The sequence below is a fragment of the Populus nigra genome, chromosome 18, assembly GCF_951802175.1.
Source record: "Populus nigra chromosome 18, ddPopNigr1.1, whole genome shotgun sequence".
In the NCBI taxonomy this organism is placed as follows: Eukaryota; Viridiplantae; Streptophyta; class Magnoliopsida; order Malpighiales; family Salicaceae; genus Populus; species Populus nigra.
The window spans coordinates 12910131-12934881 of NC_084869.1; the positions used below are offsets into that span (position 1 = coordinate 12910131).

Genomic DNA, 24751 nt, shown 5'->3' on the forward strand with positions numbered 1-24751 from the left:
AAAGGAATGACTAAATTTAATACAAAAATAATTTGATATAAAATGTTGAACAATAGAATTAAAAACATAATTTAATTAGGAAACTGATAAAAACAAACAAACAAAAATCAAAAGAATAATAATCAAATTTAAAATTTAAATAAAATTAAACGAAATGATGAGGGATGAAATTAAAAAAACAAATTAATCAAAATAAAAATTAAAAAAATCTAAATAGCAATAAAAAAAATAAAAATAAAATTATATTAAAAAATAATATTTAATTATTAAAAAGATCAAACCACTCCCACTTGCATGTAAATTACAAAAAAGCACCAACCTAAAAAGACGTCAATACCCTTAGTTGCAAGGTTTAAGTTTTTGTGTGGATGCATTTAAATTGTTCATAAATATGTTAAAAGATTCCATCCACCCGAATAACTTATTAATTACAAAAAAATTTGAAAATACACAAATTCTTATGCTTGTTAGAATTTTTTTTTTCTTTTAAAGTTATGAAAGTCTTTATACTATTCTAAAAAAAATAAAAAAAAATCAAATTAACCCAATTAAACCTTTAAACAAATTTACTTCAAGTATATGTATGTAGTCTTTATAATATACTTAATGCAAAGTTAAAAGACCAAATCATCCCAAAGAATTGAACAATGATGGAAGAATTTTTTGGAAACTCTCAAATTGCCCCAAGAGTAAGCTAACAAATTTTTTATTGGAAGGTAAAAAATATAACAAATTTTTTGCTTTTTGGTTCTTCTTTTCTTTCAATTAGAACTTTCACCCAAGTATGTCAAGGTCACTATTATGGATTGATTATCATCAAACAATCGAATCCCAGCTTCCATTGTAACTGTACAGTGAAAGACACAAGGAAAAGAGCAATTTAAGAGTCCAGAGACGTCAATGTGGTGCCATTAGAGTGTATGAGAAGCTAATCAGATGGCTCCATGTGCTGTTCTTGTTTGGTACAAAGGACCTTTTCCTTAGTTTAATGGAGAGAAGCCCCACATCCCTGTTGGCAAGAAGCTTCTCAGAATACATTGATGACTAAACAAGAGCATATAATATGTCATTTCCCATTAAAAAAGCTTCCTCTGCACTCTCTTTAGCCTATCAATACAAGGCTTTAAAAGGGCTCCGGCTCTTTGCCTCCTTACAGCAACACCCTCTCCCTTCAGGTTTTTGTCAGACTTCATATCCATTGATTCTCCCTAGATTTCATAACCATGTTCGAGTCTACAGTAGAACTGATCGCTCAGGCTGCTTCCAATTCTCTTGTGATCTTCTGCTTTTGCAATCTGATCATTTTCATGATTCTCATGGGCTCAAAACCTGTCTCTAACTTTGGTCAAGAAAGCGAGATTCCCCAGTCAGTGGTCACCAAGACACACACGAAGGTGAAAGAAGATGTTCTGGCCATGCCTTCATTTGATGAAAACAAGAAGCCTTCACTGGATGAAGACAAAATGTCAGCGGACGACGGGAGAGTGTCAATTACCCTGGAAGAACCCACTGGCGACGACGATGAAGAAGAAAATGGAAATGATAATGAAGAGGATGAGGATGAGGATGAGCTGAGGAGAAGAGTTGAAGAATTTATCAACAAGGTCAATCATGGATGGAGGGCAGAATTATCAAGGCACCATGTTTAGCCTTAGAAATAACTTGATAGGAGTTTATGAAGGGTTGGTCAATAACTTAGAAATGTGACACTGCTTGAGTTTGTTCTGGTCATCATCTCTCCACGTTACTGTACATGTCTGGTGATGATGATACAACTCACTGAGAAAATTTTGATTGCAATGGTGGAAAGAAATATCAGAAAATCACTGTTAAGAAAAATGAAAATTACTGTTCCGCTGCAATTTCTTGATTACCTACTCATGTTTTGGACGGTAGTTTGGTACACAACGTTTCAGACATCTTCTTTAGCATTAATGTGTGACCCACTTGCGAAACTATCAGCATATCATAAAGGTAGTAAATAGTTATTTGTATAGGATTTTAGCAAGTACAGCCATGGCTGCCAGTACTTAGATTTTAACCGTGTGCAAATCACATTCGCCCAGGTGATTTGCAGGCACAGTTAGGATTCACAACTACATGTTGTCCCAACATTTTTAGGGTAAAGTTTGATCACTGTTTTTGAACAAAAGAGAAAAGAGGCGGATGAGGTAGAAGGGCATGATCCTCTGTCTAAATTAACTAGAACTCAATATATTTTTTATTTTTTTTCTCTTTAAATATAACAAATTTATAAAATAAATAACATAAACAAAAAGAAATTTACAATTAAGTTCTACTGTATATAAATAAAAAATCCTACTTAAATGTGATAGTGTTTGTTTTTGCAGTTCAATCATACTTTTAAAAAAAATTTAATTTTTTTACTTAGGTGTGCGGGTCTGGAAGACTTAGGCATGTTGTTCTGACAGACACATGCGTCTGTGTTTGACAACTTTGTCAAGCCCAAACATGATTGTCAGACCCAAAACGCTTGAGTTTGGCATGGTTGTCAGACCCAGCTCTTGGATCTTGAATGATTGTCAAATTCACGAGGCTTGTGGGTATGATGTTTTTGTCAAATCCAAGACGCTAAAGTGACAGGAAAAAAGCAATGAATGAAAAGAAAAGAAAAATCAAAGAATCATCTCGTAAAAAAGAAATTAAAAGTAAAATTACCATTACAATTCACAATAAAAAATCTTATAATCTAGGTGATTTCTCTACACCATTTCAGTTGTATTATAATACAACATTAACCAAATGCAACAGTAGCAAAATCCAGTTGTACAGTGCAGCCTTTGAATTATCAAATATACAACAGAATGCAAGTACAGCCTCTATGGTGTCTTGGATGATTATCTGTTCTTGACTGCGATTCTCTTTCACATGGATAAGGACTAAACAGGCATTGAAAAAGTGGATTAAGCCACGGAATGGGCACAAGGACGAGCCCAAAAGGCAACTATGGATGGAGTATCTTTGCTTAAACAAGAGTTAACTTTTAATAATTGAAAGCCTGATTTAGCTTGGCTTCTCCATCCACATGGATAAAGAAAGTGTGACACAAAGGGCACAAAGAACAAGTTTGAAAGTTGCACGAGATGCTATTTTTATTAGGGTTCTTATAAAAGAGATTAATTGTCTACTAAACTATCCATAGACAAAGGCAAGTGCATGACCGGAGAACCTAAGCAAGAATTTCAAAAGATAAGAACATTGTTGATCATGCAACTCCAAATAATGTTACATCACTACTAAATGCACAAGGACAGAGTTAATATAATTTGATTTGACAACGATTTATGAACTAACCACTTTTTAATCTTGTTTGTACTTGGATTGTGGTCTCAATCAAGACTGGGGACAAAGAAATTGGCTATCTTATGAAGGCAACTAAGATTCCTTGCTTATCTTGAAATGGAACATCATTTGCATGCTTGTTTCTGGGTCCCCTAACATTAGGTATCGTGTAGAGTGAACTTGTCAGGATCCCATCTCGTATTGGATGTGGAGTACAGTGATCTTAGGTTTCTAAGTCGGATTTGAACAGAGGCTCTTGCACTGTGCTATGGAAGGTCTTTCATACTACATGATGTGATTAAAGAGAGGGTTTCTGCGAATCTGGAAGAAAATTTGCAGTCAATGTTTTCAGATAAATCTCAACTAGAAAAATTATGATATAGGACAAGGGCAAATCACGTGCTGCATGAGAGATTCGATGCCTAGTTCAAGTCATTGATGACCAAAATATCATCCATTTAAATTTGTACGGTTACAGAGTACTAAAATCAGACCAATGGCACACCAGTTTTCATACAGCTAAAAAGCGACAACACAACGCTACAAAACACAAGATTACAACAGCAGAAAAAGATGCTAAACTAATGCAAGTCCTGCCTAAAGCTAACAAAAGAGAGTACACTTCTGGGTTAAAATCCATATGATGTTAAACCCTGAATATTTCTCAATGAATAGCCGACGGGTTTATATTTCTCTAAGTTTGAATCAGCAGAAATGCTGTGGTATCTGCAGTAAAACAATGTAGATACAGACATCATCAGTAGGAGACCTCACAGTTTGAATGGTAATGACCTTTAGATCCATCATGAAGTGAAGTTCTGTTATCAGCAGGTGGATCCCTATTTAGGCTTGCATGGGGTTAAGAGAAGCTGGGTTGTCTCCATGTAATGGAGATGGTATGGCAATAGGTCTTACTCCACCATAAGACCCCTTCATTTCTTCTGGGGAGATCACATTGATTGTAGCTGGAATAGTAGCTGGAATGACAGCCAGTGCAGGTTCAATTCTCTGCTTCTTGTGCTTTGACTCCTGCTGATGACCTAGTAGAAAACTGCCCACGACAACCTGATGTACTCAACACAAACAACAAAGAAGAAATTAACACAGTGAAACCTCGGCGCAATTTCCTTAATAGAATTGAATTAATTGACTTACAATACAGGAAACACATTATTTACACAATTTACTATCACTTTGATATTCTACAACAGAGCAAAAGGTGAAATACTAAATACATATTTTGAAATTTGAAATCACCCAGCAGCACTCGATGTTTTTCTAATTTCCTTTTCATTTGATCTTCTTACAGAATAGTGTACCTGCACAGGACCAGCAGCTACCAGCAGACCAGCAAGTCCTCCCCCCACAACTCGACCATCTGGACCTGCCAAAGAGACACTCATCCCACCAGATCTGCCCTTCGTTCCTCCATTTTCAGAGGGCATAAATGATCCAGATAAAGAAAGTATCTCAAAACGACCCTGAAAATAATGGATCGATGGTTTCCCGTGAGAAAGAAAGCCTTGATAAGGAAGGTAACATGATTTTGAAGTTGAAGCGATGAGATGGTAGAACATCCAAAAACTTACATCAATTAGGTAAAAGAAAATATTACAAAGAATGTTACTAGAACAACACAAAACATAGTCGAGGCCATCCATGTGAGATAAAGTAAAATTAAATTGAAAAGGATCGACATGTCATGACATTTTAGTGGGATCAGTGGATGATAAGGAAAGTTCATGCAAGGACAGCATCAGTTCAATTATTGCAGTATAATAATTATGTTTGGCAAAGGTCTAGCAAGTCTTTCATTTCTAATCCACATCAAATACAAACTCCATGCAATAGGATCAAATTTAAAACCCCAACTCCTAAACAAGAAACACATAACAACAACAATATAAGATTCATTTACTGATATATGTCTCTGATATCAAAGACTCAAAGCAGCTCATGCTATAATACAAGCTTTCTTTCTTCTTTTGAAAGTGTCAGGCTCTTAGTCTTATGCAACTCATGAAAACAAAACATCCCCCCCCCCCATCTAGCCATGCTATTTCCACATGTCTCTTCATGTTTTGAGATCATTATTGTTGTGTTATGATTCTGTAGTATACCTCCTAAAACTTTGTAAAATATCTTACTTATATGAGCAAACAATATTTACTGATGATGATGTCTTCATAAGCACACACTGAAAATGATTTTTCTTTCCTGAAAACCTGGACTAGATATTTACAACACCACAGGCTAACATAGACTAAAAATATGAAACTGCTACTCATTGGGATCAACAGAAAATGGTGGAAGTGCAAGGACTATTCCTTCTGTACAGCCTGGTCATTAGGCCCCAAAAAAACATTGCAACTCTTTGAAGTGCTTCCGTAGAAAATTAATTGGTCATTTGAGCATAAAACTCAATTATATGAATATTAAAATAACAAAGGATGAAGAGCCACACCTCATATGTTAGAGTACCACCAGAAGAAGTAGGTTGACGAAGTGTAACATTAGAGATAGTCCCATTTGCAGAAAGAATGCATATAGCACGAGCTCCTTGTTGCGAAAAGGACATGACCTTCATTGTCACATCCTATAACAGCAACAACAACCACAACAATGACAGTAAGAAACCCCAAAAAAACCCACAAAAAGAAAAATGACAAGATATTGAGACAGTGCAGAGCATCTGTGTATTTAAACAGATTGTTAGGGAAGTTCAGATCACAGACCAGCTTGAAATAAAAGAGGATGGTTGCATGCACGAGAAATTAGACCCATATTGCATGGGTAGTTGGAGAATGAATATGCTGAGACTATACATTTTCTCTTGTCATATAAGCATGTTAAATTAACTTATTTATAAAACATTGAGAATTTCAAAATTTGAGTTCACTTGGGAGACAAATTGACGCCAATTGAATCCTTATATTATACCAAGGTTCATTTAGAACAACTGCAAGGCATACCTCGCCAGCATTAACAGTGATCACATGGGGCATGAAATTAGTGCCAACAAAGTATGCAATTTTGTCACCTGCAACACCGATATTTCAAGAAATCAGCATAAAAATACCAATTAAAAATACTCAGGAATCATACAAAAAACCAGTCACTGTGCTTGGCCTAACAACCTGACATCTTCCAATTAAAAGAAAAACACAGTTTGACTTCAGAGGTGATAAGTAAATCAAGAAAGGAAAACTCTGTCAGTATTCCCAAGGATCTGTCTAATAAGTTATTCAGGGAAAAAGAAATAGGAGATGTATTATTTCACATAATTTGTTACATCTCACATAACAAACAACCCTTTACATTGAGGGGCAACTGGTATTGTATCAAGGCATTTAGTTTAAACCTGGTCTTCAGTAATTATTTGAATACATCTACTGATTTGTTTTAGAAAGGAATGTTAAAAAACAAAATGAAAATGAATAGAGATGCATAAAGTTTTGCAAAACATAATTGCATAAGCAGCAAACAAACACTTGCATGAAACAGTACATTTAGTTAGAGAATGCAAAAGGCCTTCGCAGTTCTTTTCATAAAATGATGGTGGCAACTGTACCCAGATCCCATTCCATCCAAAGCACCCCTGAATGGCTTTCTTTTTATGTGATTTTAATACAAGACAATTAACATCAATACAATCTTTATGCCTTATTGCTCTGCTCCTTGTCAATTTTCATATTTTCTGTAGTAATTTTTAACCTTAAAAGCCAGAGTTCAAAGGCTATTAAATAAAGACCCATCTCCAGACAGATGGGATCCAACCATATCAGATAACCAACAGATTTTGCTGTCCAACAAAGAGGCAACTTGAGAAATATTCTTTTGAGTTTTCTAGCAGAACTGTGCAAATTTTCCCCCTCAAAAGGCAAGAAGTACAGTTTTGCATCTAGAAGAAGAAGAAAAGATTCCTCCATGTTACATCATTATCAAATCCTCTTCTCATTCACTTCTACCATTAAATCCAGTTCTGGGGGTTTGAAAGAAAATGTCAGAGCTAATGGTCCCACTCTCACTCTCACTCTCACTGTCTCACGTCAAACCCAACAGTATCCTCTATAATTCTACTGGAAGATCCATATCACAAACAAAAAATCAGTCTAGTCCCATTTCAGATTTCACCACTCAAACACAACCGTGAAAAAACATTAAAAACATCAAAAAACAAATCATCATTTACACCCAACTCGATGATTTAACAATATATCATAAATTCATGATTCCTGGATGTAACAGTAAAAAATTAAAACATATTAAAAAAAATAAAAATTAACAGTAACTAAAACTAAACCTTCAAAAAAATCAAAATTTATAACATCAACAAGAACCGATCTTTTCTGTTCATTTTACCTGTGCTCTCATATTCATAATTATGTTGCTTCTTCACTGACTCCAGTGGCCGCCCTCTACCCCTTTTCCATGCGTAATAGTCTCCGGTAAGCGGAATAGAGGACGATATTGGCATTGGTGACAACGCTAAAGCTAAAGTACCATCAGGGGCATACTTTCTAGGCCTCCCCCTTTTCTTCTTGCCCGCAGTATCAGTACCGACCGCACTCACAGGAGAGGCACCCACCTGTGGGGCACCAAGCTGTCCAGGATCAGGGTTTGGACTAGGGTTCGAGTTAGAGTTAGAGTTCGGGTTCGGGTTCGGGTTATGGTTATTGTTCTGGTTTAGGTCTGGGTTTGGGTTTGGACTAGGGCTAGAATTCTCATTTCTGGGTGCCACCCTGAAGCCATCAGGAGCTTCTTCTGCCTTAACTGTTACACCTGAACTTACTGCTATTCCTTCTTTTGCCTCCATCACTTCATAGATCATTCAAAAAGACCTTAAACCCTAGAGCTTAACACACACGACAAATCAGAACTTTTTCAAGTTCAAGTGCTTGGTATACAACAAAAAAACACAAAATCAGCTTACAGATCAGGGTTTTTAGGAGAAAATGAGCTCAAAAAAGCTTGTTAAGCTTCAAGAAAACACAAAAGCTTCAAACTTTGCTTTGAATCTTCAAAGATTTGCAAATTTTTGGTGGGTTTTGTGGCTTAAATCTCCAGCATTGCATAGAATGCTCAGAGCTTCAATGGTGGGTTTTTTGTGTTACTGAAAATTAACATCAAAGTTGCAAAAATTACAGAGAAAAATTGCAAAAAAATAAAATTTCGAGGGGATTGCAGAATTTCTTCAACGAAAATGAAATTAGGGTTTTGCAGGAAAATGAGGTGAAATAAATAAAGTAGGGAAAATGGAAAAAATAAAATATAAAATAAATCCATATGTGATTTAATAATGTTGAATTTAATTAATAAATCAAATATTTTAATTGAATAATTCAAAGTATAAATTTTGGTTAATAAAAGATTTCACGTCCGTCTTGGAAATTTAATAAGATTGATTTTAATAATAAATGGCAGAGATTGTAAATTGTTTGAGTTATTAAAAAAGTGATAAGATTTAGGAAAAGAAAATGGCTTTTTATATTTTAAATTTGGCCTTTAATTATTAAAATCTTAAAAAATTATTTTAGAAGCTGTAAAGGCAAGGTTGGATGCCATGCCAATTTTCCAACTACTGACATCTTCCTTTGTCTTCAAGTTTGACTATACAAGATTTAATTTAATTAATCGCCCCTGTTGCTTTTAGAATCTACCATTAATGCCACTCTAAAATGCATAGCTGCTCCTTTACCCAAAAGAAGAAGGCAAAACCTAACCAGAAGCAGCCATGCACAAGGTCATGCTTTTTTTGATATTGGCTCTCATTTTCTCCTTTGAGTATTGTTCTGGACCATTGACTATCCCCATGTTAATCAATCTTGTGCTTCCATTGATTTTATGTTGTTGTTTAGGGTTTAAATGCATTCATTTAAATATTTATGATCCAGTAAGACTCGTCGGAGAGAAAGAAAAAAAAAGGCATGCAATCCCATGTCTTGTGTTCGAATTCTAAGAGAATTAATAACACAATTATAAAATCCACCCAACATGTCAATTTCGATGACTAGTTAACTTGTGGTCTAGGCTGGAACAAAAATTCTTTGTTTTATTTAAAAAAAAAACACACAATTTAAATTGATTTGTCGACCCATGAATCAGCCCGTCTAACCTCCTCCGATGCAGGTGAAGTCGGGTCTGAAGTGGATAATACAACTATGCTTAAGAAGCTTCCTGCAAAATAAATCCATCTCCTTACCCTGGGAATCTTCTACAGATTTGTTCTTATTGTACTTTGGAGGTTCAAAAGGAAGAAAAACGACAAGAACACGGACTAGGAAAGCGGTCTTTCATTTTGTAACAGAGACATCACAAAAGGGCTACATGGGAAAAGAAAAGGCTTCTTAAAACTGCTAGTTCAGTACAAGACTTTTACTTCAGTTACCTACAAAATGCGGCTAGAAATTGACGGCTAGTAGTGTATTAACAAACATTCACAGGAAAGAAAATCACTGTCGTAACTCTTTCGAGTGCTTGATAGAAGCTCCTAGGAAATATCATTGAAAATTAAGAGAAGCTAGCATCGATCAAGAGGTAACAGTTTTAACTTAAACCACGTTTCGATGCTCGTAGACTATGTACACCATCAAAGCCAATTACAATTGACTTACTCCAGAACTAGTCCCTGGAGAAGATCATACGAATAGAAAAGGTAAGATCAATTAGATCAACAAGCAATGGCAGCACACACTCATTCAAGTTCACCAATGGTTTGGGTTTAGTTGTATGACTGATTTTATATGTGTGTTGGGAAGAACGAAGCCTGCTCTTCTTTCCTCGAAAGAATACTCAATTTCTTCAGGGGTTTCAACTGGATTAACTGCTGGGGTCATAGCCGTCTGCATTGGTACTGATACTGTTGAAGGTGTCATGGGCATAGGAATTGGCATTGCCTTTGGAGTCCACCTATTCTCTTCATCTGCAATGGTATTTGTCTTCGAGGGAGTTTTAAAGGACAGATCATTTATCGGAAGTGTCTTCTTAAAGGTGTCATTGTGTGGTGTTGTCGCTTCTTCCAAGATGTTGGATTTTGATGAAACAGTGGAAGAAATAGGTGAGAAAGGTTGCCGCAGCATTGGTGATTGTGGTTCGCGAGCATTTACAGCACCAAACGAGTGTTTCTTCGTAGCAAGACAAGCAACATCCAACCCTCTCCTACCTGCAAAATAGTAGAAAGAAGATGAAATAACAAATTAAAAGAGATTCAAACTTGCCAATAAGCATAAACATTGGCTGCTTAAGCAATCCTACTAGATATTTAATCCTTACCAAATCATTTTCATTTCTCGGACCATCAATGGTCCAGACATGATTAAAAAAAAACGATTAAAAAAAAAAAACCCTCTGTTAAGACTTAAGGTTGTGTTTGAATGAAATATTAACAGATAGTGTCTAAAGGCTGTCCGTGCTCTGTTGTGCAAACATCATCTGATAGAGTCAAACAGAAATACTCAAAGAGACAGTACATACTTCATCGTCAACAACAAGTAAATAGTGAAGAACCAGTTGATATTCTTCCCAGACCCCGAGGAAAAGTGGCGAGCCGTTATTGCTCGGTTTCTATTATATCATCTTCAACAGAAAAGGGAAAATGGAAATTATTTAGAACAGAAGTCATGGCTACAAACTCCTTAGTAATCTATAACCTTTGCATTTCAAAATAACTTACCAGTCGATAAAGCATCAAAGCCATCATCCTGTTGGGGTTTCAAATGATCATTTTGATGTGTTCGATCTACTTTATTGCCAGCACGTGGATGTGGTGTAGCTTTGCTAGAGTGAGGTAAATCAGGTCTAGGAGTCTGAAGCATTGTTCCTCCAAGGGAAAGTCTCCTATTGCTTGCACCTCCAGTTGAAACTCTAGGGGTTTTTTTCACACTCGGGGGCTTTGAAGGGCTTGGCTTTGATCCATAAAGGGCCTCCTGCTCAGCTATCAGTTGTCCCTGCAGTTTCTTCTGATCCTATAATAAATTAAACCACCACAAGCATATCAGAATAAGCATATCCTCTGTATAAAAGGCTTATCAGAATAAGCATATCCTCTGTATAAAAGGCATCTAGAAAGAACCCATGATTTAGTATAGTAAAAAAGATTCATGAATGACTGAATAAGATATAATGGAGTCTGTTTTTATTAGACAGACTGAGAATTCACAGATTCATACCCGCTGCCTCCGTCTTTCTTCCTCTTTCTCCTGGCGTAATATGGTGTACTCTTCAAGCATAGAAAGAAGGCGAATCTGGACATGGGTAGGAAAAGGTTAAGCCTTAATAAAGATGCATGATGAGTTAAGAAATAAATACTGGACTTACACCATCATATAAGAATTCAGCACCTCTCTCCTTTTCCCATGCCATTGTTTTTGAAGCCAATGCCTCCACCATACCTGCCCCCATATGGAAAAGGAAGCTTATTATAATAAGATGAGGAGCAAGCTATTGAAAAATGTACAGAAATAACAATAAATGCATGCTGCATGATGGAGAAAAGGACTCTGAGCGATCAAATAAAATCAATCAACAGAATAAAACCCATGGACTATAAAAGGTTCCCATGGTGCAATAAAAAGTTGTCCTGAGTGAGCAAATGATGATGAAATATAAATGCAGCTATCTATACCATGTCCTATAAATAAAACTCAGGCTCTCTATATCATGCAACTTGATTATGCCCTTTTGCACATTTTACCAACCATTGAAAAAAAAACCTGTACCTGGCATTTTATTAACCAAAGAACGAGCTTTCTCAGCACGCTTTAGAATAAGATGAGTGCCTCTCCCAGCATTGTATCGGTTGTCATCCTATACATTCATCAAATTATAAGTAACAATTAAGCAAGGAAATCAATTAATGACAAATAAAAGTTACATAAGAGATGACATAGGCACTTAACCCTGTTATACTCCTCAAGCCAACTCTCCTCTTCACATGCATTCAACCATTTCTCAACCTTTTCAAGAATTTCTTTCCTGCTAAAAGCTTCCTCCTTAATGTTAGCAATTTGAAGCTCAATTTGCTCAAGTATACTCGCAGGGTCCAGGTTTCCTGCAACAGTATGGACAAAAAAAGGCATTCCGTAAAATGGTAGACATATGAGTAGCTTTTAATATATGATGACCCATCATAAAAAAATATACCAGATTCTATGGCTTCAACAGCATATTCTACTGCAGCATCTGCTTCAGGAATCATATGCATTTTTCTGCAGATCTCCTCCAGTTCTGACCTCTTCTTCAGAACTAGCTCCTTCATCTTGCTTGACTTCAACTCTTCCAAACGAGAAACTTCAGCCTCAACCTGTATATTATATACTTATTCTTTGAGCTAACTGTTCATTTTTACAAAAAAAAAAAGGCATGAAACTATGAAACATCTGTAACTCACATATTTTATAAAATCCAGAGAAAGTGTGTTTGGTTCTGTTATTTCATGCTCTGAAGCAGCTATATTGCATGTAACATTTTGAAATTCTTGCTGCTCCTCGACAGGGGTATCCATCAAATTCCATAGTTCCAACATTGTAGTTGCAAGATCTTGCAGCTATAACCACACAAAGGCACTACATGGTCAGTTTAAGATAAAACGTTCAGGATAAAAAATTGACAAAAATTCAACCCAATACTCACCCTTTGCATTCTATGTATTTTAACCTCTCGCAATTTGTGTATTGCAGCAGCCAAAAGCTGAATTGTTTGATTACTTATGTCCCTCGATCCTCCAGAATCACCAAAACTTGTATGGACCTCACTAGCTGTGTGCTTGAAATCCATACCAAGCACTAAGCAGAGTGCATTCAAAGTATCTAGATGCTGCTGAACCTGCTTCAAGCGATCACTCTGCAAATAGAAAAGATGATCAGGAGGTAAAAACTAAAGACACGAAGTAAATGACAGAACATAGATGATGAAGAACGAAGAAAATAATCCAACCTTTTCTTTCTCAAGTTCATGCAGCTGTCTGTGCAGCTCTTCCAGCCTTCTCAAGGAGAGATCAGCTTCATCAACTAATATATTATGATCAGCAGATCCATAGATCTCACTTGAGATCTTCCGTATGTCCTCTACAACCTCATGAAACTGCTTTCTTCTATCCAATTTCCTCTTCCTCATCTCCTCAAGTTGTGGAAGAATTCTTCCAAGCTCTTCCTTCAAGCTTCCAGCATTTTGATCAGCCTGTTTGTAAAATTAAGGGAAAAAGAAGGATTAAAACCATATTTAATCTATGCACCAGATTTCATACCTTTATGATGCGTGGTTGCTGACCTATTCATGTATGAGCAACTATATTGATGTATTTTAAACTTATTACATTACTAAACATCTATCTCAGCTCCAACTTTTTTCATATTCTACAACAACAATTTTGTCATAAAACTGTTGCCAGTAAACTATGGTCAGTGGTAGCTGACCAATGATGCTAATTGAATAATTTCTAATGACTATTACATGTAATCCCAACTCTGTTATCCATTTTCATAATCCACCAGACAATTTATAGAAGTTTAAAATAAATTAAATCAAGTTAGTTATAAAAAGAAATAGAACAGAGACGGTATTCTAAACCTAACCTGTCGGATATGTACTGGTCTTTCCCCCATTGAAGAACAGATGACAGCCAATTCTGCTTCAGAATCAGCTATTGCCTGTCGTAACTGAGCTCTGTTCCGGTTCGCCTGGTCCACCTTCCTTCTATATACCTCAAGACACTCTTGTTCAAGCTCAAGCAGCATTTTATCCCTATCAGTATCTGTTTCCCCTACTTCATTCCAAATTATCTGATTTTCATTTGGGACAGGAAAAATAATGGGTTCAGATTCTACAGTTAAGCCCACAAGAAAATAACACGGAAAAGAAATACAAGACTACAACCTAGAAAGGAAGATTATTTTATAAAGTTTCTTTTATCTAATAGAAAAATAAACCTGCAATTCATATAAAAGGGAAATACAAGACTACAACCTAGAAAGGAAGATTATTTTATAAAGTTTCTTTTATCTAATAGAAAAATAAACCTGCAATTCATATAAAAGGGTTCCACAAGTTGTTTCCACTTGCAGAAGTGGATCGCTCTGGACATTAGACATGTTGATTTCCCTCCTCTACCAAAAAAAGAGAAAAAAGGAAATGGTTAGCAATATACGTAATAAAAAGAGAAAGGAAAAAAAGAGAGAGAGAGAGAAGACCCGGATTAAGCAAAAATCAATAAATCATAATCAGCATTTAGCACCATAAATTGACAGGTGGAAACACATCACATATGCTGAAATGCTAGGGTGTAATTCAATGAATTGAACTATTAAACAGTGAATAATATATTTGATGTAACAACGAAAAGAGTAAAGCTTCAAGAAAAATTGCCTGTCAAGAAAAAACTTCAAGAACACACATGGGCCATCAGATTAGTGGGCCCGCAATTGGTCCCCCTTCAAGATCGATGATCCAACTATCCGTATGGATTCTTAAAGTTTTTACTTAATGTTTAGCATTTTTGTATAGAAAGGAGCAGTCCGCCGGTAGCTATATGGGATTCAAAGTTTGAAACACAATCCTTCAACCATTTTTTTTTTAAAAAAAAAACAGTAAACATTGTCATTCGTTCTTTATATGCAAGATCCTCAAAATTCCTTAAAAGAGATCTAAATCCACATAGCAATAAATTTTATCCACTTTAACACCCCCCCCCCCCCAAAAAAAAAAAAAAACTTAAAACTAGTCTACATATATGGCATGTAATTTAATTATCAGAGTGAATCAGACTACAGTCTTAAAAGGGAAAGCAATCAGAAATCAAGGTAATTTCCGTATAATAGTTTTTAATAACATTCTATTTCATGGATATCCTAAACACAAACCTGGTTTCAAACTATAACTAACGTTTTTTTAAAAAGAAAAGGCCAATCAAACAACAACAACCTTCTAATTATAAGACTTTAATTTCTTAATTTTGGTTACTCATATTTCTGCATAAAAGCTTCAGTTTCGGTTAGTTAAAACCCTAATCAGAGCCCTAACCTATGTATGATTAACAAGTTAATTCCTTTTCAATTTGGCGATAAAGTTAGTGATTTCCAAAGAAAATGCCACAAAATAGCAGCTCAACAAAATCAAAAACCAATTCAAACCCAATACTTTGTTTGGTTCCTGAGAAAATCTATGAAAGAAAAGCAACAATTCTAGATTTCGAACACTTTTTAGCTCAAATTTTCTCTACCCTGAGTTCTAACAAACAACTGAACCTTAAATTTTCATAATTTTCATTTTCTCTGCGGTCAAACAGAGAATTACAAAAAATTGAAAGTTTGAAGAAAACCTCAGTTACTGTATAACGTAATCAAACCTTAAAAACCATACGAAATGCTAATTAACACGCAGTTTCTTTTTGTTTTTTTTCCTATGAAAATAAAATCAAATCCCAGCTCAACGAAATCGAAAAACTACGAAAAATACAAACCTAACCGTTTGTTTGATTCCTGAGAAAATCCAGGAAAAGAAACTCTCAAGGTTTCCAAAAATAAATTCAAAAGAAAAAAAATGTCACACGCACAGTTACAATTCTCCCTCAGCTCAGTCCAAAATAAAATCCTAACCATCAAATCAGATTGACCAACCACATTTCCATCGCTTTCTCAGAAACAAACAGAAATTCAAGCAAGCCAAAAACCCTGAGTAGAGAGCGAGAGAGATCAAAGCACAAACCTAAACAAAACAGTGGTTTTGTCCAAAACTTGTTCCGTCGTTTGATTTTCCCGAGAAAATGTGAGTGTCGGTTTGTTTTCTTTTCGATTTTCCTGAGAAGATTTCCGATGTTGTTAAGAAACGAGAGCGAGAAATAAGGTTTCGAATTTTTGGACGATCCAGCAGAGAGAGAGGAGAGAGAGAGCCGTTTAAGGGAAAAAAAGACCGTTGAAATAAAGAGAGTGCGCTTGTTCAGGATTATTTTTATTTTTAATGATGATTGATTTGAATTTCAAATTTCTATGATCGTCAATCAAGTCATAGATCTAAATCATCTACGATCACTTGTACAGAATCTATTAATCTGCACCGTTGGATGTTTTGTGTGTTATTTGTACCAATAGGAGAGTAACATGTCAGCATATCTGATTTGAAATGGACACTTGTGAAAATGAAAATGTTGGAAGTTTCAATTATCCTAAGCAAGCCCATGCTGTGTGTCTTTTTCGTTGTCTTGAAATGGCCCATTTCTAACATAGTTATTAAATCAGACCGTTTCAAGACCGATTATAAGTCGAGCAGATTAATATAAAAGTTTCTTAAAAAAAAGTTAATGAAATATTTTTATTATATTTTAATTAAATTATGGATTAATTTGGATTTTTTATTTGATTACAACGAGTGAACTCTGGAATATTTTATTTAATTTAATATGATCTAGAAGATAAATTAATTAGATATTGAGTTCACATCTTAAATAAAGTTTAATAATAAGAAATTTTAGGTGATGTATATATATAATTTATAGCCCTAATTTCTTGATCTACAAATTTAATTTAGTTGAGAACATTAAAATCAGGTATTCCAAGGAGAAAGATGTAAACTTATCCTAATAAAATTCAATCCAAGTTGCGAAGCAGTTAGACTATTGTAAGCATAATTAATAAATTCATATGATCTATGACTCAGTCCGAGTCATAGGTAGGTTATAGGTTGAGTAAGATTGTGTTTGGGAACGCGGTATAAATCACGTTCTTAAAAAATTTAAAAATTATTTTTTTTTGTTAAAATTTAATATAGTTTGTATGTTTTGGATCGTTTTGATATGCTGATGTCAAAAATAATTTTTAAAAAATGAAAAAACATCATTGACATGCATTTCGACATAAAAAATTATTTGAAAAGCAACCACTACTATACTGTCAAATACTCTATTAGAAAGTCATCTTGAAGGTCAGTAATTAATCTGGATTAATGTTTTTTAATTGTTTCCAGTTCTAAACAACGTTTTTCTTTGTACTCTTTAAAAAAAATATCATTTAAAACTAATTTAATCACAAATTAACCTATTAGGTTGATCAAATTTTTCTAAGTTAGTGTGATCAGTGAAATTGAAATTATAAAGAAGTTTTATTCAGTTTTATCCAAAATCATATTGTTTTGAATATAAAAAGATAACTCACCTAGATCAATTCATTAACTTGGATTTATCTGCTCAACTTAAAACTTGAATCGGGTTATGGGTTGGATTGAGTCTTTTAATTGTGGTTACAAGTGTCCTAATTAGTTTACAACTTGGATGGGATTTTATTAGGATAAGTTTATATCTTCCTTCTAATAACTATGAAATATTGTAAAACAATATTGTTTTGGATAAATATTAAAAACTATATTGGAATTGATTTAATTGAGTTTGATCGGTCAATTTTTATAAAATTTGACTTAAGCTAGGCTTTATATTGATAGATTATCGAATCGACCTACAAGGTTTAATAACTATATTAGCTATTTAACATGCGCTATGTTGCAACTTAATTTTTTTATATAAAAAAAAATTATACATATAGGTTTTACACGTATTTGAATATGAAAATAAATATAAGTGAAAATCAAAAGGTTTATATATATAGAATAAAAGTTATTGACAATAAATAAAGACAAAAATAGAAAACCGATAAATATGTATAAATTAAGATATTTAGCATTGCAATATAGGTATTTCACATTGTTGTGTTGAATTATTTTATTTACCAAAATTAAATTTTCATTCAATCAAACGATAATAGAAATTGATATAAATGAAATTGTTTGAATAAAATAAAAGAAAAAAAATATTATATAAGGTTACACATGTTAAAAATATCATCCAAAAAAGTATAGATGATTAAAAATATTCTATTTAAAAATTAAATACATATAAAATAACTAAAAATAAATATTATTTAAAAGAGACTATATAAACAAAATAAAAAAGAGAATGAATATTAATTTAAATAGAAAAAATAGAAAAAAAATTAATAAAAAAATATATAATAATCTAAAAAAAGGGGAAAAGGCAAGCGCTACGCCTAGTAAGCCTAGCATGCTCGTCTAACCCATCTTGTTAGAGCGCATGAGCTTGGGCTTTTTTTTATTATTATGATTGTTGTCTTCTTTATTTTTTTGAAAAAATAAATAAATTAGACAAGACGTTACTTACTAAGATAGACAGCACATTGTTTAATTTTGCCTAGATTTTGGTTATCTTGGTGGCTATAAAATCAGGACTATTGGTGTTTTTAAACCAAAAAATATATTTTTCAACTTATATTTTACTCAAAATACCCTAAGAACCTTAGTAAACCCATCCATGATCTCAAAACACTTAAAAAACCGTCCCTAAACTCAAATTCAACTCAAAACTAAAAATCTTTTCGAGTTCACATCTTTTTTTTTAAGCACTCTCAAGTTAAAAAAAAAACATATAATATGAACTTCACTAATCAAATAGAATTATTTGTCATAAATATCAATCTTTTTAATAGCCAAAATCAGTATTAACAATATTTTTCTCTCTTCACCACCAGAATTCAATTACCTCTCTCTCTCCTCTCTCAAATCAAGATTTGAACATATAAAAAAGTAAGAACTCAATTAAACTTTTTTTTTGTTAACTTTGAAATCATCGCTCATTTATGATGTCTTTTCTAGTTTGATCCCCTGTCTTTCAATTTTATTCTTAGTTAACAAATTTGATTTAATTGGCTTTGAATTTATCTAAAAAGGATGCAATTGTGCAAAAACAATTAAGGACCAACTTGAAGGGAAAAAAAAGTAAAATTTTGAACAATAAATTCATAGAAGGATGAATAATATATCTTGCACAGTGAAATTGCTAAGCGTCTTAGATTTTTCGTAATAATAGTGTGTGTGTGTGTAAGCTTCTTTACCTTCACATGCAAAATGGAACTCCATTAAACCACAAGCATATTAACCAACCAATGATAGGGAAATCCAGCTAGAAAAACTGGGGATTTAACAACAACAAATGATGAAACATTAGAATAAGAAACAATGATATTTGACTTAATTTATTTATCATGACACTGTTAAACAAATAGCTCTCAATTTCTCTACAAGTAGATTAAGGTGATCTTGCTCATTTTTCAAAAAAGAATGGAGGCCTTAACATACAACAACTACCAGCCAATCCTCCGTCAGTTGTAGTAATGGATAACACCTCGAAAATATTTTTTTTACCTCAAAATAAAAAAAAATGAAAACCAAAGGACTAGGTTACCCTGACTCTACAATATATTAAGTCTCATTTGAATAAGTTACCTTTTCGATTACAAAGTATTGGTGTGTAGGCTTCTCAGTGACCATTGCACAAAGTGCATGTCTGCAGGCTGCTTAGACATGAAAACATAACCATCTCATACTGAAGAGCTTTGGCTGGACGCAAATTCTCTTCTAATGATTTCGAGCACAAGTTCGTTCCAGGTATCAACTGGACCAGGCATGCACCAGTGTAAGCAATCCTGCGGAGGTGGCTTTCCATCTGGACCGCGTTTTGTGAGTTTATTAGGGTCAAGGCTTCGGTATGGACCTGGATGTCCATCATGACGATAGCCAAAGGCCTCGGTGATATCCATCAACTGCAACTTTGATTTATCGGTCGCCTTCTTAATTGCACGATCAAAACCTGCTATCTGTTTCTTGTGCATTATGTCAGTAAAGCTATTTTCCACTAATTCACCTGGTGCAAGAGGCTTTTCCTTCCCGGTGCATGATCCACCAGTATTCCAGGCCCCACCCTCGTAATGGTCAGGTGAATAGGAGCGCAGAATGGTTAGCCCAGTGTAATTTGGATGTGAGGCAATAGATGTGAGAATTGTCTCAACAGATATCCCAAATGCTTCAATATTGTTAATCTTCATTGGACGTGACTTGTCTGGCCACCACAACTGTCCTCCCACAATTTCATTGTTGAGGACATAGACTGACTGCTTGGCAAACCAGTGGCCTGAAGAGAGAACAATCACATCGAAACTGGGGATGAATTCCATGAAATGCTCATCCGGGGCATCAAGGTGGAGTTTAACAACACCCTCTGGAGCAAAATCAATAGGTTCTGATGTTTGGTGAACAAGCCAAGAGGACCATATCCGGACAACCATGGTAGATGTCGACCTAAAGAAATATCGTTGCATTTTTTTATTCCCTTGGTTTCTGGGAGCCTCTACCTGAAAATGCATCAGAGATTTTTTCAGAAGGACAACTCCCCAAAAAAGTGAGACTAAATATCACAATTGTAACATAAACAAGCATTTCATTTCATGTGAGACCACTAAATTTCACCAGTGTCAATTTGGTAATTATTATCAGTTTACAGAGATAAAATTTCCCAAAATCAAGATATGATTAGCTATCAAGAGCAAATTGCCAAAGCCCAGTAAGGGTCACTATTCATAATGGAGAGTGGATATACTTGCCTGCCAGAGAAGGCACAGCATCGATTCCATCTGGTTTCGAGCAACAGAGTCACCTATGAAAGCTATTGTTTTCCCTCTCATCAATTCCAGAAACTTCTTGGCATCAAATCGTGGGAGGTTACACTGAGAAGGTTTCCACCGCCAATTCTCATATTCCTTGTCTGGCCTTCCATTTCCCTGGCAGTTCTGCATCTGTGTTAGGACAGGGCATGTGTTGTTTGTGTATAATGGTCCTAGAGAATCGTAAAACCAACTTCCATGGTACAAATCACAGCCTGCATGTCAGAAAATGTAAGAGAATTATAATCTAAAAAAAATGAAGAGATAGTGAGGAAACAAAAGAATGAATTCATTAACCAAACATTTCTATACTAACAATTTCCAGGAAACTCTTTAATATAAACATTCTTCTGCTTGCGAAAACAAAGCTATACTATTTCTTCCATTCAGTCAAGACCCTGTAGTGCTTGCATGCAAATCCTTTATAAGCACACTATCAAGGTGTTCAGAAAGAATGTAAAAGCAAACCCTGATTTCTCCTGTTTTGTTCTTTATGCATAACTGGACCAGACCACTGAAGGGTTGTTATTAGAACCCATAGTTGTGGCGCAAAACATTTATTGGTAGACTTTGAGAAGACACGTCAACAAGAAAAAGGTGGGTCAGATCCATCTGAGAGGATCATGGCATGCAGAAAGAAGATTCTTTTATCCCTCAAAGAGCCTAGCACTGTACTTTCTGTATGTATAGGATCATGACTTCATAACTGAAATAGCTCTTCGCCTTCCTTTATCTATTCCACATTCTTTGCCTGGGTTTGTAGCCAGGAATTCTACAGGCAGTTGCTTCTCGCAAAGAGCCCAGCAAAATTAAGCCTCCAGGCCACTGGCAATAAGCTGTAGCTATTTTTGATAGATTAAGTTTCTTATTCTTTGAAGTACCATTTTTTTCTGAGGATAAGTACCAGAAGATACTAGCTTGGTATCTCATAGCATCTAACAACAAAAATAGAACAGAAATAATTTTCTGATTAAGCACCAACAAAATCGATGCAGTCAAATGCATCTATAACAGAGATTACACAATTCTCCAGTCTTACAAATAATTACACATTTTTTTCTCCCTTTTTATAGCTAGTGCAAGTAAAAAGGATCCTCAAGGATTTCTTTTTCATCAAAGCAAACCGCTTTGAGAAACCCATTTACCACCAATGAGTTAACAATTGGAATTCAATAAAATTGATAGCTGGAAACTTCACAAAGCAGTTGAATAATCCCAAACAGAAAAGCAAATTACCGTACAGAAACTCCAGCATCTATGCAAAGACAATCCAACAACCAGATTTAAATATCACTAATTAAGATAAGACGATAAATCCATTAAAAGAAAAAAGTACCTGGATCATCAGAACTAGTCTTGGATGCATTACTGGGCACAGCAGATACATCTGACTTAGCCCCTGATTTAGAATCTGCAGAAGCAGCATCTGAGCTACTCTCTTCTGATCCTTTATCTACATCATTCTCTTTGAAACTTAAAGCAACTGAACCATCCTTGAAACTGGCCTCCTCTTCTTTTCTTGCACCAGTAGTGGATTCTTGCAAATCAGACCTGGGTTGACTATCACTGACATTCACACTGTTATTATTAACACCGCCTAAACTAATGAGCACTTTTAAGTCAGACCCAGATGAAGAATCCTTATCAACCACATCTACATCACTATCATGGCCCCGATCAATGGAGCTTTGATTGCCTTCAAAAATGGGTAAATCAACTTCTCCGGAGCTATCTATCCCATAAAAGTATCCACTAACCGTGGAACCTATAGGGTACGAAACCAAAAGCAAAGAAGCAATAACCAAGAATACTGCAAGGCCTCCAATTGATGCTGCCATTGATGAAAGGGACCGTGGAAACGCAGCCATCGTGGGATTACTCTCTTTCGGTGAAGAAGCCAAGGCCATGGCTTTCCACATTAAGCTAGCTCTTTTCATATAACATCAATTGCGTAGATCGTGAAACTCAAGATATATACTAACTAAAATCCACTCATGAAAATGACCCACAAACCAGACAAAAAAAAAGATGGAAGAAGAACTTCAACTAAGCTCTCAAGTGGACATGTTTGGCATGAGAAATCTTAATCTAAAACTAAAATTTGGATGTCTCCGTTGTATGACAATGACCCACAGACCAAAAACTTCTAAAAATTGAATCTTGATTCCAGATTAGACAAAAAATTGCTCTCAGCTTCAACCTTCAACAATCAACCAACCTGAAAGACAAATAAAATAGATACAGCATTTAATGAACCAACAAATAACAACCCATTATGCCATTTTAATAAACAAACAGTAAAATAACATTTAAAAGCAAAAAAAAAACATTTTTTTGTTGATAATTAACAAAAATGGAATGTGATTCCATATATAGAAATCAAATGCATTTAATAAAAACTCTAGAATCATAAATAAAGAAAGAAAATCCTTCAAAATTCAACGTCTGGGTTCTTAAATTCACATCCAAAACCATACCTTTCATATCAAAACCACCTCAAGAACTCAATGGATCTTGAATGGAAACAGACCTGACCTGGCATTCAAGAATTCTCAGCTTATTCTCTCTGTACCTGTCTCTGTTTATTAAAAAACAAGGTATATAAGATAATTCTTGGATCGGGAGAAAAAAAGGGAGTTTTAATTTATCGAAGGACTCTGAATTTAAGAAAGAATTTATTTGCGGCAAATCCGGCAAATTAAAGCATCCATCTTGGTTCACAGCTTACGTTGTCTTTAATTCTTCTCCAAAGCTGTCAAAGAGACACACAAAAGGAGGCGAGGATAGTGTAATTACTGAAGTGACCCTCTACAGGTTCTTACTGTATTTTTTTTTTCTAATTTTATCATTATGATGGGAGGTCATTAGTTATTCAATTACATGCTCTATTTAGAATTATAAAAGATAATTAAGCTGGTTAGTTTATTTTTATGTTTTAAAGGTATTTTTGAAAGTTTTAAATTTTTTTATTAATTTTTAAATTAATATATTTTTAGTTTTTTCAAATCATTTTTATGTGTTGATATCAAAAATAATTTTTAAAAAATAAAAAGATATCATTGATATGTATTTTGGCACGAAAAATTATTTGAAAAAAAACCATAATTATATTATCAAATTAACTCACGTATTCAAAATTGTTTTGAGATATAAAAGAAATAGACATAGTCAAAACATCAATAACATGTTTTTATATTTTTTATTTTAAAATAATAAAAATTTATTTTAAAACTATTATAATTTATTTTATATTTTTGTTAATGTATTTTCGATTAAATTTTTGTAGATTTATATTTTTTATCAAGGATACTTAGAGATTATTTGCAACAAATTCTCTACCATAATTAAATTTAATTCATTTTCTTTTCTATATTCTTTTTATTATCTTCATCTTATTTCTTCAAATATTTCAAAAAAAAAGTAAATTAGTATTTTGAAGAAATTAATTTTAATATTAATTTTTCCTCTTTTGTATTGTATCACTTTTAAATATTAAATTTCATTTGTAATTTAATTTTTAACACTTGAAATAATTCCAAGCATAAAATCTCATTAAAACATCCTAATTAAATTCAATTTAGAGTATTCCAAGTATTTTATAACTAAACTAACTTGGAATTTGATTTGTTTTGTCTTCTTTTCAAAACTTATTTTATATGTGAATTTGATGCAATTGTTATTTGTATATAAAACTAATGTAAATGATATTAATTTAGCTCGGAAATTTATTTTTTTATTTTATGCTTATATTGGTTAATTTTTTTTATGGGCATTACTATTGCTATAAAACTTATGCATACAATGTTCCGAGTATTAAAGAGTTTTATGTGGAATTAAGGAATTTTAATTTGAATCTTTGTACTTGTAAATGTATTATTAATGCACGTCCAAGTTATGTAAATTTAAGTAAATATAATCCTTGTGAAATTAAATCTACTCTTCTTTTTAATTAAGGT

The 24751-nt window shown here is 34.0% G+C and overlaps 3 protein-coding genes across 6 annotated transcripts; all 3 read right to left on the minus strand.

Annotated features, from left to right (window-relative positions):
- Positions 1–3742: 3742 nt before the first annotated feature.
- LOC133677837 (AT-hook motif nuclear-localized protein 6-like) lies at positions 3743–8589 on the minus strand. The gene is made up of 5 exons (XM_062099968.1): positions 7666–8589; positions 6276–6343; positions 5768–5899; positions 4623–4784; positions 3743–4368 (listed from the first exon to the last, which is right to left on the minus strand). Exons 1-5 carry the CDS (start codon positions 8132–8134, stop codon positions 4147–4149), a joined length of 1053 nt encoding a protein of 350 aa, XP_061955952.1. The 5' UTR covers positions 8135–8589; the 3' UTR covers positions 3743–4146.
- Positions 8590–9578: 989 nt separating this feature from the next.
- LOC133677821 (65-kDa microtubule-associated protein 3-like) lies at positions 9579–16242 on the minus strand. Of its 3 annotated transcripts, XR_009835843.1 has the most exons (14): positions 16003–16242; positions 14319–14405; positions 13875–14081; positions 13237–13479; positions 12934–13143; positions 12692–12847; positions 12445–12604; positions 12201–12352; positions 12021–12108; positions 11620–11693; positions 11472–11546; positions 10976–11267; positions 10777–10878; positions 10326–10465 (listed from the first exon to the last, which is right to left on the minus strand). XR_009835843.1 is itself a non-coding variant. In XM_062099947.1 (13 exons), exons 2-13 carry the CDS (start codon positions 14388–14390, stop codon positions 10008–10010), a joined length of 2187 nt encoding a protein of 728 aa, XP_061955931.1. In that variant the 5' UTR covers positions 14391–14405; positions 16003–16240; the 3' UTR covers positions 9579–10007. The 3 variants fall into 3 exon arrangements, 2 of the variants coding, with proteins under 2 accessions (XP_061955931.1, XP_061955932.1); XM_062099947.1 differs by lacking the exon at positions 10777–10878 and having other exon boundaries at positions 9579–10465; positions 16003–16240; XM_062099948.1 differs by lacking the exons at positions 10777–10878; positions 16003–16242 and adding an exon at positions 14490–14625 and having other exon boundaries at positions 9579–10465.
- Positions 16243–19305: 3063 nt separating this feature from the next.
- Positions 19306–23547, minus strand: LOC133678744 (protein YLS7-like). Of its 2 annotated transcripts, none has more exons than XM_062101228.1 (4): positions 23273–23547; positions 22132–23013; positions 20736–21010; positions 19306–20486 (listed from the first exon to the last, which is right to left on the minus strand). In XM_062101228.1, the coding sequence occupies exons 2-4, from the start codon at positions 22730–22732 to the stop codon at positions 19677–19679; spliced, it is 1686 nt and encodes a 561-aa protein (XP_061957212.1). In that variant the 5' UTR covers positions 22733–23013; positions 23273–23547; the 3' UTR covers positions 19306–19676. The 2 variants fall into 2 exon arrangements, with proteins under 2 accessions (XP_061957212.1, XP_061957213.1); XM_062101229.1 differs by having other exon boundaries at positions 19306–20482; positions 20732–21010.
- Between the last annotated feature and the right edge of the window lie 1204 nt (positions 23548–24751).

Excerpts from the sequence above, each read along its gene's own strand:
- LOC133677837 (XM_062099968.1), bottom strand. The coding sequence starts at position 8,134 with ATGATCTATGAAGTGATGGAGGCAAAAGAAGGAATAGCAGTAAGTTCA. Across the intron at positions 4,785-5,767 it reads GTGGTACTCTAACATATGAG|GGTCGTTTTGAGATACTTTC; the intron begins GTGTGGCTCTTC and ends CATTATTTTCAG. Across the intron at positions 4,369-4,622 it reads TAGCTGCTGGTCCTGTGCAG|GTTGTCGTGGGCAGTTTTCT; the intron begins GTACACTATTCT and ends TGAGTACATCAG.
- LOC133677821 (XM_062099947.1), bottom strand. The coding sequence starts at position 14,390 with ATGTCTAATGTCCAGAGCGATCCACTTCTGCAAGTGGAAACAACTTGT. Across the intron at positions 12,605-12,691 it reads CTCTGGATTTTATAAAATAT|GTTGAGGCTGAAGTTTCTCG; the intron begins GTGAGTTACAGA and ends TATAATATACAG. Across the intron at positions 12,353-12,444 it reads TGTTGAAGCCATAGAATCTG|GAAACCTGGACCCTGCGAGT; the intron begins GTATATTTTTTT and ends ATACTGTTGCAG.
- LOC133678744 (XM_062101228.1), bottom strand. The coding sequence starts at position 22,732 with ATGAAAAGAGCTAGCTTAATGTGGAAAGCCATGGCCTTGGCTTCTTCA. Across the intron at positions 21,011-22,131 it reads GACTAGTTCTGATGATCCAG|GCTGTGATTTGTACCATGGA; the intron begins GTACTTTTTTCT and ends TCTGACATGCAG. Across the intron at positions 20,487-20,735 it reads TGCTGTGCCTTCTCTGGCAG|GTAGAGGCTCCCAGAAACCA; the intron begins GCAAGTATATCC and ends ATGCATTTTCAG.